Source organism: Hipposideros armiger, unplaced genomic scaffold (genome assembly GCF_001890085.2).
Source record: "Hipposideros armiger isolate ML-2016 unplaced genomic scaffold, ASM189008v1 scaffold_443, whole genome shotgun sequence".
Lineage (NCBI taxonomy): Eukaryota > Metazoa > Chordata > Mammalia > Chiroptera > Hipposideridae > Hipposideros > Hipposideros armiger.
In genome coordinates, this window is record NW_017731793.1 from 1512658 (window position 1) to 1528352 (window position 15695).

The 15695-nt window shown below is 38.2% G+C and overlaps 1 protein-coding gene across 4 annotated transcripts in view; it reads right to left on the reverse strand.

The window, feature by feature from the left end:
- The window catches only part of SPECC1L (sperm antigen with calponin homology and coiled-coil domains 1 like), a 141946-nt gene that overhangs the window by 74216 nt on the left and 52035 nt on the right, over positions 1-15695 (reverse strand). For all 4 annotated transcript variants that reach the window (XM_019665406.1, XM_019665409.1, XM_019665407.1 and 1 more), the window contains exons 6-8: positions 6927-7000; positions 5610-5785; positions 2041-2204 (exon numbers count right to left, since the gene is read on the reverse strand). In XM_019665406.1, coding sequence (XP_019520951.1) covers positions 2041-2204; positions 5610-5785; positions 6927-7000 — 414 coding nt within the window. The remainder of the gene's footprint in view (positions 1-2040; positions 2205-5609; positions 5786-6926; positions 7001-15695) is intronic.

Here is a 15695-nt window from a genome sequence, read left to right on the forward strand (position 1 = left end):
CTCCATAAATCAATGAAATCCAAGTATAAGAAAATTCAAGAGGACTATATCCGTAACTACATCAGGTGAGAACCTGGTACGTAGCGGAGGTTCACTAACTGTATTTCAGTTATTTCCACATTTGGCTATTGTAAATACTGCTGCTATAAACACTCGTGTACAAGTATTTATCTGAATATTTATGTTCACTTCTTTTGCACAGATAAGTAGGAATGGAATTTCTGGGTCATTTAGATGTATTTTATTATAAAATATTGTGGTTTTTTAAAAAAAAGATCACTATAGAAGATTATCTTTTTGCATTCAAACCCATTTTATTAATACTTTAAATAACTGCACGATTTTAGTCTAGTGTAGACATTCCATTATTATTTTATTTTAGAAGCATATACATTTTTAAAGTCCTTGTTCATCTTACCCCATCATATTATACAGAGGTAGCCACTAACAGCAGTTCTGAGTGCATCTTTTTTGCACTTTCAATGAAAATATCTGTGTACTTTAAAAAACAAAATGAGATCACACTATGTAATACTGGTGTGCAACTTGCTGTACAGGGTTGCAGACATATTTTAACATCGGTGCTTCAAGAACTGCCTCATCTTTGTTAAAGATGCATAGTTTTCTACTGTATTAATGGGTCATAACTAGCTTAACCCTTTCAATGGGCATTTAAGTAATTTCCAGGTTTTACATTTTCTCAAACACTATACTGAAAACTTTATATATGTATCTATCTTTACACACTTGTGCCAGTATCATGTATAAGAACATTGGAGTCTGTGAACATGGCATTTTAAATTGGAAGATATACTGCCTCGCTGTACTCCAAAATGCCTATGGCAACAGTGTGTGTGAGTATACAAGTAACTTTTGCTCTGATTTTTAGTCAAAGAAAACTGATTTGTGTATAATGACAGAATATAGATTCTAGAAATTCTACTCTTATCAGAGTGAATTAGAATAAAGCCTATTGTGCAGCTTAAAGAATTTCTAGATGAAAATTTAAGCTTTAGGACATATTATAATTAGTCATTTTTAAAAAGGACATCCTTTCCTGTTCCCAGAGCTGAGATTAGAGAGATGAAAGGCAGTCAGTCATTTGAAGGTGGGAGGACATGCTTCCAGGTTCTCTTGCAGGCCCAGCAGTGCAGTGGAGCTGGGGTGTACAGGGCAGAGGAAGAGTGGTTCGACGGTGGTAAGAGGAAGGCAGGGCCAGGCCATGTGAGCATCTGGAGTCTGACTTTCATTCTAACTATAATAAGGCAAGTAAATGATTTTAGGCAAGAAAAGACCTTTCTATCATGAAATGAAATGAAGAGACTAATTAGGAGGTTACTGAAATTAATAGTTGATGGTGGTTGAACTAGCAGTTGATTGTGCCACTAGAGATGGACAGAAGTAGACAGAGACAAGGCGTGCATGTTGGACGCTGGCTCAAGAGATCTTGCTAATGGATTAGATATGGGGATGAGAAAGACAGATTTAAGGAAGAAGGAAGATTCCTAGATTTCTGGCTTACGTGTAAATAGCTGGGTGGAACAGTGCTGTCATTTACAGATTTGGTTTTGGACATAATGTCTAGGAGACACTTGAGTGTCAATGTCAAGTAGGCATTTGAATATATAGGCCTGAAAAAGTTCAGAGGAAGGAAAAAGGCTGAAGGCATACAGCTGAAAGTTCTTAGGCATAGAGAAGGTACTCAAAGTCACAGGCATATGTGAAAACACATCTCTGCATGGGGTAAGGCACAAGTTTGAGATCAAGATCTCTGACGCTAAATAGATCCCAAATCTCCTGTTAAAATTCACTGTATAGTAAGACTAACTCATTAATACTATGTGAAATTTAATGAGACTCAGAGAGTTAAGTAAGACAGTGAACAGCATCAAACTAGACCAGAGAACAAAGGGTAAGTGAATACGACTGCCTGCCCCTACCACGATGTATTGAGTCGTTGGGAAGTCATGACATATTTTTCTGTTTTTCAATGCAAAAATGAGTCATGACTTTCCTGACAACCCAATATAAGAAAATTACCTTGAGATGCACTGTCGAAGGACTTGATGAGGGTTTTTACTGTGGGGGTTGGTTCAGAGGACGTGGAGGACCTTCTACTCAGCCCCATCCCTTGCCTTAAGGCTGCCAAATCCCTCTCGACAGCATTCATGTAGTTATACACCCGGCCTCGCTCCTCCTCTTGCCTGAAAACGATATTGAAATCAGGGCATTTTTTACATATACCAGATAACACACATTTCCCCCTCCCAACTGAAAAGCACAAAAAAGTATCAGTTTAAAATAAAAAATCGTATCAGTTGAGCTGAGTAAATTACCTGGTCTAATATTCTCATTTGCTTGGTAAATTCCAAGAAATGATATTAAAATTTTTATATCAGGTTATCCTAAGTAGGTTAAGTAACCATCAGTTTCCATTTTCATCTGAGTAAGTGTAAGGTGAGGACATCAGTAATCAATTTGCAGTAACATGGGAGGCCGACGGGCCAAGATCCTGACTCGGAACTGGGGCTCCCAAGGTTCTGGGCTGCTGAGAAGGCCCAGCCCCTCTCAGGAGAGTCTGGGAATTCACCAGTACATATGGATAATCTACACTGACTCTATCTAAGATGCCATGAGTAGACATGGAAATACAAAGAAATGAAATCAAAGCCCATGCTTTTAAATTAAATTAAGAAAAACAAAAATAAAAAAACTTCTATAGTCTCCAAATAGAAATTCTACAAAGGGGGGGGGAAAAAAAAAAGACTGGGCCCATATTAGTAACATGAGTCACCTAGATGCTGAGTGTGATGGATCATGAATCATCTAAAAAATCAATTCCACTTCATTTCTTGCCAGCTCTAATTCACTGAGCTTAACACAAAAGTTTTCATCTGGGATATTTCAGCTGCAGTTTCTACATGTCATATAACTATCAAGTAAGTTTATGGGTGGACAAAAATTAAGCCAGTCCTTAGGAAAATTTGTCTTTGGTGGCCATTTAGCAACTCTGTGTTTTTTGCCTCAAGATATACCAGAGAGTCTCATGCTTAGAAATTTTAATAAAGAATATACATAAGTCATTATCAAACTTTTTGGTCTTTAGAGCCCCTTTCCACTCTTAAAAATTACTGAGGATCTCAAAAACCTTTTCTTTATATCTATTGACATTTACCATATTAGAAATTAAAACTAAGAAATATTTAGAATATTTAATTCATCTAAAAATAAAAATAAACTCGACTTTGTGAAAAATGACTATTTTCAAAAACCATAAAATACTGATAAAAACAGCAGTATTTTTACATTTTTGCTTATCTCTTTAATATCTGGCTTCATAAAACATTGCTAGGTTCTCATTTCTTCTGTATTCAATCCATTGCAATATGAAAAAAAGCAGGCCTTACACAGATATGTAGTTGGAAAAGGGAAGAAAATTTTAATGATATTAAACTAGATAATTGTGGCTTTTAGATAACTATGACTAGTCTTCCTTGATAATACACCAACACGCAACAAGTGGTAGTTACTCAAAAGTTACAAAAAAAAAAAAAAAAGTTAGTTGCAGTGTGGAAACTGAAACCTTATGTATAAATGAACTTTTCTACTCTGTCCATTAAAATCCCCTGGTCTACCTTGTACTTTGAACGGCTCTTTTACCCATACATGATTGTGTAACATCATGCATTGGTCATACGGAAAATAATGGTTCACTGAGTTACATGGATTTTCCAAATGTTGACGCCTGTCATTATACAATTTATTTTTTAAAAGTCACATTTGTTAGTATCACCAATGATCTCATCAGGAAACTCTGTAAACATGTAAAGCTGCCAAGCTCGAAATGACAGATACAAGTTTTCCAAAATCCTACCATTCACTTGAAAGCCCACACTTTACCACTGGCACCAAATATTGTCAGTTGTTTTCCGTAAACTGACAGCTCTCTTAATCATTTTCAAGAAATATCCACCGAATACCAAAGTCTGAATATCCATAGTTAATCTGTCAGTCAATCTCAAGTAAAAAGGAAAAAAAGAAAACAGCTCAAACCAGAACAATCACACCGTGCTTTTCTCCAAACAACCTCATACTTGGGTATATGCAGAAGTGCTTTATGCGCACTTTCCATTTCGTCACACAGAATATTAAAAAGAATATACTCAAGGACCAAAATTTAGTCATATTAATAATTTACTGCTTCATCATGGATATCTTTAAGTAAAACCTGCATTTTTTAAAAATGTGAGTGTTGTGGTGGTAAAGAATATAATGACTATGAATATAATTTGGTGCCAAGGCCTTGATTCATCAACAGTTTACATTTGCTTTTCACTATCTATGCAGAAGTCAACACAGTGAAAAGGGCAAACAACATGTCAGTACTATTATGAAAATAGCTGGACCTCACAGGCCTCACTCAGAGAACTGCTGCTCTACAAGATAATTCTTTCAGAACATACTTCCTTTAAATGTGTGTCTCAAATACTGACAAGCTTTCAGGATTCAATGGAATGATTCTTTAAGAGTAGAATTTCAGTCATTCAGGTTAACTTTAGAATAGAGCATTTCTGATACACAATTCATTTAATAGTAACAGAAAAAAAGGTAATATTACACGAGTTTTATACCAGCGGAGAAACAATAACCTTCTGGCTCATTCCATGATCTACCTAAGGAGGTCAAACAAAAATGGTTGAGCGATTCTGCCCACGCGGCCATACACTAGAGCTAGGCGACAATAAAATGTGATAGCTTTTCCAAGATACGCTGTTAAATATTTTTCCAAATTTTTTTCCTATGTCTACTTAAGAATTACCCAAAGAAATGAATAATCAAATTCTTAATAATAACCTCAAACACAAAAACTACTCTCCCCCACTCATTGAGGAACTCATCACAAATGTCATCTCATCTAATACTTTTTATGGGTTTCCAATGATCTCTCTGTTAGATGGGAAAAAATACTACTGTGGAGATTATATGCTTATAAGCATAATCCAAGTGAAAACTCCTCAAATGAATGAAATGAAGAAATTCACTTTGCATTCTTTATTTGGGTCTCTAATAATAGTAGCTAAAGTATATTCATCATAGCCCTCAGTGCTGTGTAGGCATGTCTCATCCAAGCCTTACAATACTGTAAAGCAAGTAGTATTATCTCCACTTTAAAGATGAACAAACTGAGGGTCTTGACCAAGATCACACAGCTAGTAAGAGGCAGAGCTACACGGGAGCCAAGTCTGTCTGCCTTCAGAGTCCACATCCTTAATCAGGAGGCTATAATTTAAAGAAACGCCACAGGGCTGGAATGTGGGGATAGAGGAAAGGAGAGAACCATAATGTATCCTGTGCCAGGGATCGCTCCATAATGGGCCCCTCCAGAGACGTGGATTATGGATTCTACCGACAACTCTGAAAGATCCATATAGACTGCGCTATTTCACAAGTGTCATAAAATGAAGCCAAGCTGAGTAACTTCCACTAGTCCAAACTCAAGTCATACCAGTGTCAGATCCCACGTTCTTTCCATAATAGCACATGATGAAACTGGGATTTAAGTGTTCTCTTTTGAAACATATGTGCACTACTGGATTCTCAAAACATACTTGCGTGACTTTATTTCCTCCAATTCTTTTGTGAGTTTCTCATTTTTTTCTTGAGCCTCATGTAACCGGCGCTTCAGATCACCAATTTCCTCTTGGGCTTCAGATTTAATATCATTTGCAATGACTACTGCAGTCTGGAGATCAGCTTGAAACTGCCGCCATTCCGCAGATTCTTCCTATATTAAAAAACTAAATTTTTATTTCCAAAAGAGAGCAATAAAGATCTATTTAAAAACAATAAAATGTGCTTATGATTAGGTTTCTGAAATGCACTGTTCCAAAGTATGATAAATTTCTTTTAGACCCCAGAGAACTGCCGTTACCTAAAGCTAACAGGTAATGCAATTCATATTATTGAACTTGTTCTCAGTGAGGAAAAGGTTTTCTAGCTATTTGTCTACTGAGGCATCGAGCACTCGGAGTGCTCAATAAATATTAATGATGGCAATGTCAAGCCTCCCATCCTCATGCAAGTTTCAAAGTAAGTCTTACGAAAATAAACACATCATCCAAAATTTATAGCACTTTACCTCTGAAAAGTTCAAGAAGGTAGATAAATGGTGTGTAAACCATAATGAAAGATCTTATAGTGAAACACTATAAATATCCTGACATCAAAAACTAACAGGAAAAAAAAAATCAAAAGTAAAGGAAAAGGAAGAGGAAACCAGAAGATAAACACTAAACTTAATCTATGCAGACAAAATCATAAAGAGACAAAGAGGAGCTAAGGAACTGTACGGTCCACTGCTTCCCACAGCCACAGAGGATACGGGTGTGGCTGGGTGGGGAAGCCTCCTCAGGGAATCAGCTCCTCCCCAGACACAGCTGCCCACATCCAAGCCCAGTGCCTGCCACCCCAAAGCAATGTTCTGACACAGCGAAGGCAGTCTGAGCAACTGAGGCATGATCCAGACCATGAGATTAGTTTCCCCACCCAGTGCATCAGAGAGGCACTGCTGTTAGCAAGCTGATCAAATCCACTGAAGCCAGAAAACGCCTATGAAAACAGCTTAGGCTTGGAATGCTTTATAATCAAGAGCTAATAAACTTTCTTTCCCAAGTATAACACTTGCTTCTTAAATCCATCTTTCTAAAATTACCTCATAAATTACCAGTACCTTCTTCTATCTAGAATCTAGCACCAGTCCCAATTTGAAATGATGACATTTGCTTTCTGCCCAAAGCCCAGTGGGGTCAATATTATAACTATATCAGGAGCTTTACCTGAAGGATAACATGCTCAATGACTACCCTATACTCAACTTTCAGAAAACTATGTTTTCTAATGAGATAATACATGAAGATTTAGCCTACCCGAAGTCTCCTGTGCAGGGTCTTGATTTCTCTTTCCATGTCATGTTTTTGGTCCTGTAGTTTTTTAACCGTATCTGAAAAGATCACAAGTTTATTTATTCTTAGAGCTGTATGCAAAAGGAATAGTATAAAGGGGGGAGGTACTTAAATATGACATTCAAAAAAAGTCATTCTGTCCAAACTTTTTATTTTTTACATAAAATTTTAAAAAAAAGTATTGTTTACTCCAAGTATTAACCAATATTACTTTCTAAGGAAAATATCAATTTTAAATAACCATTTCTGGACTGCTTCCTTCCTCAGTGTCTTAATTCTGAAACAAAAAGTTAAGCAAAATCAATTGTTAGAAACACACATATTGTTGGCTCACAACCAATGAAAACAATACTGATTGCTGTTAAAATGTGAACTTTTAATCACAAAGGTTAGTAATCTAAAGTAGTTATGCGAGCATAACTTACTCTGGAATAAATTACAGAGACGTGGTGAATCAGTACAATTTTTACAAACAATTATATGACACTCCGGGGAGCTGCTATTTACATTAATTCTAGGGGAAGTCTTTATACAAAATTAAAAATGTTTATAGAGTAAATACATTCTCCTCAAGCTATTTCACAATATGAATTTTCTTCAATTTCGTTCACTGTAAACATTTAATGAGTACCACTAATACACAAAGTACCATACCAGATAGAGTGAGGATGCAAAGATAAAGGTACAGCCAAGGTCAGTCGCCTTGGAACCAGAAACGCATGGGGAAATAATTTTCTATTTAGAGGTTCTGCTCTAAATTCCATGCTTAAGGGGAAATGCCTTAGGAGGGTGCCATGCTGGTGACTGCCACTCAATAAATCTGTCACAGCTGGCTGCTTCAACAGCTCAAGAATCGGTAACTTTCTCTTTGGTTAAGTAGCAGAAAAGGCACATCTGGTGACAAATATTCTGACTTTACCAACCGTCCCCCACCCCAATAGATCCCCATCCTTTCTGTGTTCCAACTCTGCCTTATACAGCTTTGTAACTGGCGCTGTCAACACTGTTATGTTTCTTTAGACATCTGTCTCTACCACTAGATTGAAAACACTTCAAAAGCAGGAGCCGTGTGGTGACTTCAGAGCCCCAGCACCTGGCACGTGGTAAGGCTATAAATGGAATACATGTATAAATATGCAAGGTAAGGGAGAGGTATTATAAGAGAAAGCAATACTGAAATCATTAACTTCATTACCTGGGATTGTTTTTTTAAATATTCCATTGACAGAATTTAACTATTTACCGTCAGGGACATCATAACTATAGTCTTAGTGTTTCTGAGTAAACATTCCCTCCCATTCCTTACACTTAGTAGTAAGAACCCAGGCATAATGAACACCTGCATGTAATAACACATGTAACCAAGTCTTCCTTAAGCTAACAAATTATTAGCTTTTTATCAAGACCCTGATGTATGAGTATGCTGATATTTTCTTACACTGTCTTCCTCCTCCCAGTTCCATCAGGAACCTGCTCTGCTGAAACCTCTGTGACATTATACCTTTAATTCAATGCTGGTGCATTTGTGTTCTGATATTTCTAAATGGCATGAATTCAGTTCAGTAACAACATGAAGCCTACAATATTTATAACAATTATTATGTGTAATTGTTATTATAAATACATAATGATGCTTTTTTAAAAGCTGGATAAAAAATTAATGAGATAAAATATGGGGGGGAAACTGGCCAATTTTGGCAGCTTATAAGTAACTTCCTCCCATTCAGCCCCCCAAAAATTGTTCAACAAAGTTAGGGCCTGTGAAAGAAAAAAGGTTCAAAATTTACTCATTAATTCAACAAGTCTCATAAGTATCTTCTTTGTACCAGGGAAGCTAGTACACTGTACCAGCCTTTTTTCTAGGTGCTTTAAGATATAAAGGAAAGGAAAAAAAGATTTAGTCCCCATCCTCTTAAGAGACAGAAAGGCCAATCTTGTGTCCAGCTAGCAACGATAGATGTTTTCATACGCACATTTCATTCATTTAAAAGTCTCTCTCTCTACAAGTTACTTCAGTAAGACCAAATTTAACCTGGAAACTGAGGGTCAAACAGGTCATGTGACTTGGTTAAGGGCAAAGTGGATGCCAAGGTGAGTGGGTGAGTCCAATACCAGGATTAGCATCTCCAGAGGCAAGGACGACTCTGGAACCCAGCATGGAAACTTGGCTCTGTATGACCTAAATGTGGGCAAATTCAGGGTCTTGGTGATATTATCAGACATAGATCGAAGAATAAGAACAGAAGCTGAAATATTTCTAGCATTGAAAACATGAGGTATTACACCTTTCATTTACACCATATCCACTTATATGCAAGAAATAATTTATAGTATAATTAAAATAGACAAGCAAACAAAAATATGTAATTTCTCCTCCTCTGCTAAAAATAGTTTTCCTTTTCTTCTTGTCACAAAGGACACATATACCTATCTTAGATAATTCACACAAGACAAATGACAGCAAATCTTACTACAGCTCACTTTTAACATCTGGTGTCTTGATTCTCAGGTGACACTATAAGCCACATGGCCCTCTTAGACTGATCATAAAACCCCAAATTTCATTCATTTCTTTTGTTCTTAATCCTTTCCTTTTTACCAACCTCTATATTCATGGCCACAGAATTGACATAATTACTACTCTTAAAAGGACATTCTTCTACACCCAATGCTACATATTTATTACTGTCATGTCTTCTTATTACTCCTTTTAAATAGAAGGGAAGTTGGCAGCCAGTGGACATATGTTGGCAGAAAAAAGTACACTGAAAGTGTCTCTAGGGAATTTAAACTTTAAAAATCATAATTGTATTTTCACTTTGTAACAAAGTATTAGAAATGACAACAGGCTTCTCCTCCTTGGAAACACAGGAGTCGGTGCTTAAGTTTTTGTTTTGAAGACTAGCTTAGCCCAATTAATGGTCACACAAAAGGGCAGCATGTCCTCACCTCGGGAGTCTATAAATGAAGTTTCCCTCCTCGTCAAAGTTTTTCTCGTGTGAGGGACACTGCCACCTACTGTCTTCAACTCAAAAGCAACATTAAGTTCTATCAAAGAACAGAACTACTACGATGATCTCATTTTTTTTTTTAACTTTTATTGGGGAACATTGTGTTTTTCCAGAAATCATCAGCTCCAAGTCAAGTAGTTGTTTCAATCTAGTTGTGGAGGGTGCATCTCAGTTCCCCATGTGGGGATTGAACCGGCAACTTTGGTGTTATGAGCACTGCGCCCTGAGCTAACCGGCTGCCCAGATCTCATTTTAAAATTACAAATTATAAGTCAATTTTACAATGTTATTTTTATTCCAGAAATGAGGTAAACTGTTATTCTTGTTGTTATTAGATCAACTTTACTCTGAACAATTCTGGGCACTGCCCTGCCATTTAACAGTGGGGCTCATAATCCTTTCACCATCAAGACCTACTATCCCTGACAAACCAGAATAATCAACCAGGCCTTCATGCTAGCTCCAGTTATATGCCCGTCACTCATGCAGATGTTATTAGGCAGCTACCATGGGCACAGGATCACCTATGACCTGAGGGGGTGGTAAAATGATGACAGTTCACAAGCAGCCTTTCCTGCCCTCCGAATCTGAGAAAAGCCTCAGGGTACCCACACCCAGTGCTCAGACTCTTATATCTGGTCAAGTGCCTCCAAAGGACATCAGGTGCAATTATTAAAGGAAGAGAAAGGACAAGCGTAGCCCATCAGTTAAAATACCATGCCGTGGGGGCAGGGGAGATAGGCAGGAGGTGCAACCAGCCACCAGGCCATAGTTTTATCCCCAAACTATTGGGTTGTCAGAAAAGTCATGACGTATTTTCTCTATGTTTTTCGTTGCAAAAATGCATCATGACTTTTCCGACAACCCAGCAGAATTCCTGATGTGGGAAGAGGACAAAGATGACTTTCAAACCAACCATTTACTTTTATTTTTATTTTTTTAATTTTACTCTTTTTTATCCTCTCCCCCCATCCCCAAAAAAGTGGGTATAATTTCTCCCCCTTGATTCTAAAAGTAATGCATGCTCACAATAAAAAGCCTGGAAAGCAGATTCAGTTCTCCCACCACCCCCTTAGTGGGTCCCAGCAGCTCGGGCGGCGGGTGGCAGGAGGAGCGCCAGCTGCCAAGCAGCCCAACTTCGCGAAGGCTCTCAGCAGTGGCCTGCAGGCCTCCAGCACGGGCCCACCCCACCACCATGATGCCCAAGAGGAAGGTTAGCTCCTCTGAGGGAGCAGTGAAGGAGGAACCCAAGAGGAAGTCAGGGACGTTGTCTGCTAAACCTACTCCTGCAAAAGTGGAAATAAAGCCAAAAAAGGTGGCAGGAAAGGATAAATCTGCTGACAAAAAAGTGCAAATCAAAGCGAAAACAGGCCGAAGTGGCTAACTAAGAAACTACAAACAAGGCGAGTCCAGCCTCAGGTGAAGCAGGAGAAAGAAGCCAAGTCTGATTAGTATCATACACCATGTCTTATCAGTGGTCCCTGTCTCCCTTCTTGTACAATCCAGAGGAATATTTTTATCAACTATTTTGTAAATGCAAGTTTTTGTAGCCCTGGAAACATTTTTAAGGAGAGTATTCCATCTCATCCCATTTTTTTAGGAGTAAACGCTTTTTTTTTTTAAGAGGTGAAATCATTTGCTGGTTGTTTATTTTTTGGTACTACCAGAAAATAATGGGATATTGAATATGGGAGGCTTTGGGAGGCTTTGATTATGTTGGATATCAGCTTGACATTCCATAGATGGGGTAATTTTTATAGCCTATAATACAAAGCATACCAAATGGCAATTTGGAGTCAGTCGTACATTCGGCATGTCTTGAACATTTTAAATTACTTCTATTCCCATGTTTTTGGTAGAATTGTTGCCTAAACAAAACCACTCATTGATCTTGGCTCTCCCTGTCAAGATTTTGTACATTCTGCAACATCTTTGGTTGTGGTAGTCCAGTTTTCCTAGTAATTTTGTTAACATGCTATGAAAGATTGAAAACTCAAGTTTGTAGTGTACATGATATTAAATTGTGAATCAGTGGGACTTTGATGTAACAGTGCATCAACACTGGAAGATGTCAGTACTTCTATTCAGGAAAATTAGCCTCCAAATTTAAGCTGGAAAATCACTAGAATAACTGTTTGGGTAAGAATCACAACTACATGACTTTTTAGGTTTTTGGTATGCACGTTAAGAATTGGGTACAGGGGCCGGTCGAGTGGCTCAGCTGTTTAAGAGCTCGCTTGGGAGCACCAGCTCTGAGCAGCAGGGCTGCAGTTCAGATCCCACATTGAGGGCCAGTGACACTCGCCGTCTACAGCTAAGATGATGAACAACAGCTTGACCTGGAGCTGGGCTGCTGTGAGTTGCCGGCAATGGTGTAGGCTGCAGCGGGGCTGCAGTGGGCTGCCGTGAGCTACGTGAGTGGCTGGCAGCCAGCGTGAGCAGCTGGTAGCCGGTGTGAGCTACTGGGAGCCTCTGTGAGCGGCCGACCAATGACCGGCGACCAACTGCTTCACCCGGGAGGAGCACAATGATCATACCAACATGGGCCAGTGAAGTGACGTCCTCCACAACTAGACTGAAGAACAAAACAGCAATTTGTCTACCTGTCTGTTCCCCTCCCCTGATTCCCCAACGCTGTTCCCCTCCCCTCCAATTCCCCAATAAAATCTTAAAAAAAAAAAAAAAAAAGAATTGGGTACAAACTGAAATGTCTGTGTACTTATCCGCAAAACAACCCCTAAAATCTTGATTATGAAAGGAAAAAAAGTCTAGAAAGCAGAAAAGGGTAACAAAAATATTGTCCATAATTTGCATTTGGCATATATCCTTCCAGACTTCAGATGTGAGTATATTTTTTAAAACCAAAAATGGGATTATGCTACTATACTGCTTCATAAGCCCTTCTACCTAACAGTAGATAATGAACATGGTTATCAATAAATACAAATCTGTAGCATCATTTTGATGGCCCCATTAATATTCCATCAGTTGAATATATCATGATCTGTTTTAGCAAGCTTCTATTAATGAAGTTAGAATGGCTCCAATTTTTGTTATAAACACCATGAGTGCCTTTTCACAACTGTTCAGGTATTACTTGAAGATACATTTCTAGAAGGGGAAGAAGTGATGCAGGACCATTTACAACTATCTACAGGATCCAAGTTAATCCATTTAAGGTTCTAGGTCAAGAATGTACATATTTTCTGAGAAGTCACCAAGTTAAAAGTCACCAACTTATTGTATGGAATACAGTGAAACCAGGGTTTAAGAAACACCACTGTGCCTGGCTGCCATTTCAGTGTAATGTTATATTGAAAACTTTTATGGTTTTTAATTACAGACGTAACACACAGCTCATATCCCACTGTCCCGTGACTTGTCTTTACCCATCTATGGCACTTCTCTGTGCCTGTACACACAGACCTGCCTTATTTCCTTCACGGGTGAAGTGGCAGCCATAGTAGGCATGCACCGTGCACATGGGGTATTACCTAGATCTTCTATACACATTTTCCAAGTTTTTGTGGTAAATAGCAATTCTGCAACAAGCATCCATGTCTGTGTATATACATTTGCAAAGTTGTAAGAATGTTTCTGAGGAGCACATTTCTGGAAGTGGATTGCTGTGGATTGCTAAATCACTGTCCTACTTTTGAAATTTTGATCAATACTCCAAAAAGCCTGCAGCAATCTATACTCCTTCTAACAGTATACAAGAGGGCTCTTTTCTCCTCTTACGTGTTATCAATCTTTTAAATTTTTCACACCTGCTAAGTAAAAACTGGCATCTTGTTTTGAGTTTCTTTGCTTTTTTTCGAGAAGTCAGACATTTTTTTAGTCTTTTTCTGACTTACCTATTCATATATTTTATTTAGCTAATGGATGATCCTACTCTTATTCATGTATAGAATCTCTACATATTTTATATGTGTTACAAATACTACTCCCAATGTCATTTATTTATGGTACTTTTGCTGAACTGAAATTTTCAATTATACACAGTCAAATATGAGACTTTTTTTCCTTTATGGCTTCCCAGTATTCTAAACTGTAAGGTTTTTTCCACCACAGAATTACACAACTCTATTTCCTTTTGCTACTCTCTAATCTCAAGACAGCCTAGCTCACCACTGTCATTAGTATTCCATGTAAAGTGCAAGACCTGTGTAATATTCCAATCTCAGGAAATACAGAGGGCAGGAAAGGTGTTGTCTTTAACCACAAGCATGTTCGTAGCATTACTATGCAAATATTAAGTGGTTGATAAAAGTCATTGTAACTGACTTTGTAACGGATACATCACCTGAGTCAGACCTGAGATCTTGATGCCACTGTTCTTGACATGGATCAGCTTTGGTTTGCTGGGTTGGTAGTGAAGCCATTAACTTTATTTCTTTGGGCTCAGTGAGCCATTTCTTTCTTCTGTTTTCCTTTTAAGTTCTTTTAAGATATTAAAATGTCTAAAAGTCCTGGTTGGTCTTTCATACTTAAAAAGGACAAAAATACTACTACTGGCTTCTGCATGTCTCTCGGCAACTGTGGAAGTCACTGTTCTATCGACAGACCTCTCTCCTCAGTATAATGACTGGCTAAAGGCTCTGCTGCTGACACATGCCTACAGGGGTCTCTCTTCAAACATATAAGAGGGGGATGGATGTATGGCTTCAACCAAAGTGATAGCTAGCTGCACGCACATCTGTTTCACTGCTGGGCCAAACTTCCTTTTCCTTGGTGTGATTCTTTCTTCAAGACAACACAGCAGCCTGTGGTTACTTCAGGCATGCCTTCACTTCTCTTTCTGATACTAAAGCCCCTGGCACCGTATTCCCCACCTTACTGGGAAAAGAGGTCAAGCCCAGCAGCAGCCTGAGGGCCAAAACCAGAGCCAGCACCCTTCGGAGGACAGGGTGGTACAGGCTTCTGGCAATCCTTTACACCGTGGCCTAAAAAATTGTGCTGGTTCCAGTCCCTATGATCCCTATTTTTTTTTAGGAGCTTTTAGTATCCCTGTTGCCAAAGTTTTGCTGGGAACGTATTTACTCAGTGATCTGGATTCTAGTTTTCTCTACTGTTTGATTTCTCCACATCCCCAATTCCATCTGCTTTTATATTCCAGAAATTACTCAAAATTGTTGATCAATGATGGGAACTTTCCTGTCTTCTGTTTTGGCTTTAGGTTCACTGGAACTTTTATATTTCTCCTGCCACATCATTAGGACTTTGGGAGAGAGGGGAAATATATGTGTAACCTTGGGCCATCATGTTGAATTATAAGTCTTAACAGTATTTACTGAGTAAGTTTTTACATCAGAGCTTTCTAGCTTAGATGCTAAATCCAAGCACTACTAAAAAGTACCGCGGGCCAGGTCCAAACAGTATGACACTGATGTCATCTGGGAGGCAGCCTTGTGATAACGTTCCACAGTTCACTGATGCTCTACTCTTTTTTTCCAATGTTTTTTCTTTCTGTCTTTCAGATTGGAATCTGTCTACTAATTGATCTTCAAGTCTGCTGGCTCTTCTATATCTCTTAATTTGCCATTTAAATGAGTCAGTATAACTTTTCATATTAGCATTTAAAATTTTCAATTCTAGAACACCTGCTAGGTTCCTTTTTACAGTTTTTATTTCTCTGCTAAGATTTGCTATTTGTTCATTCATTACAAGTATATTTTCCTCTACATCCTGAGTGCAGTTAACAATAGCTATTTTAAAATCC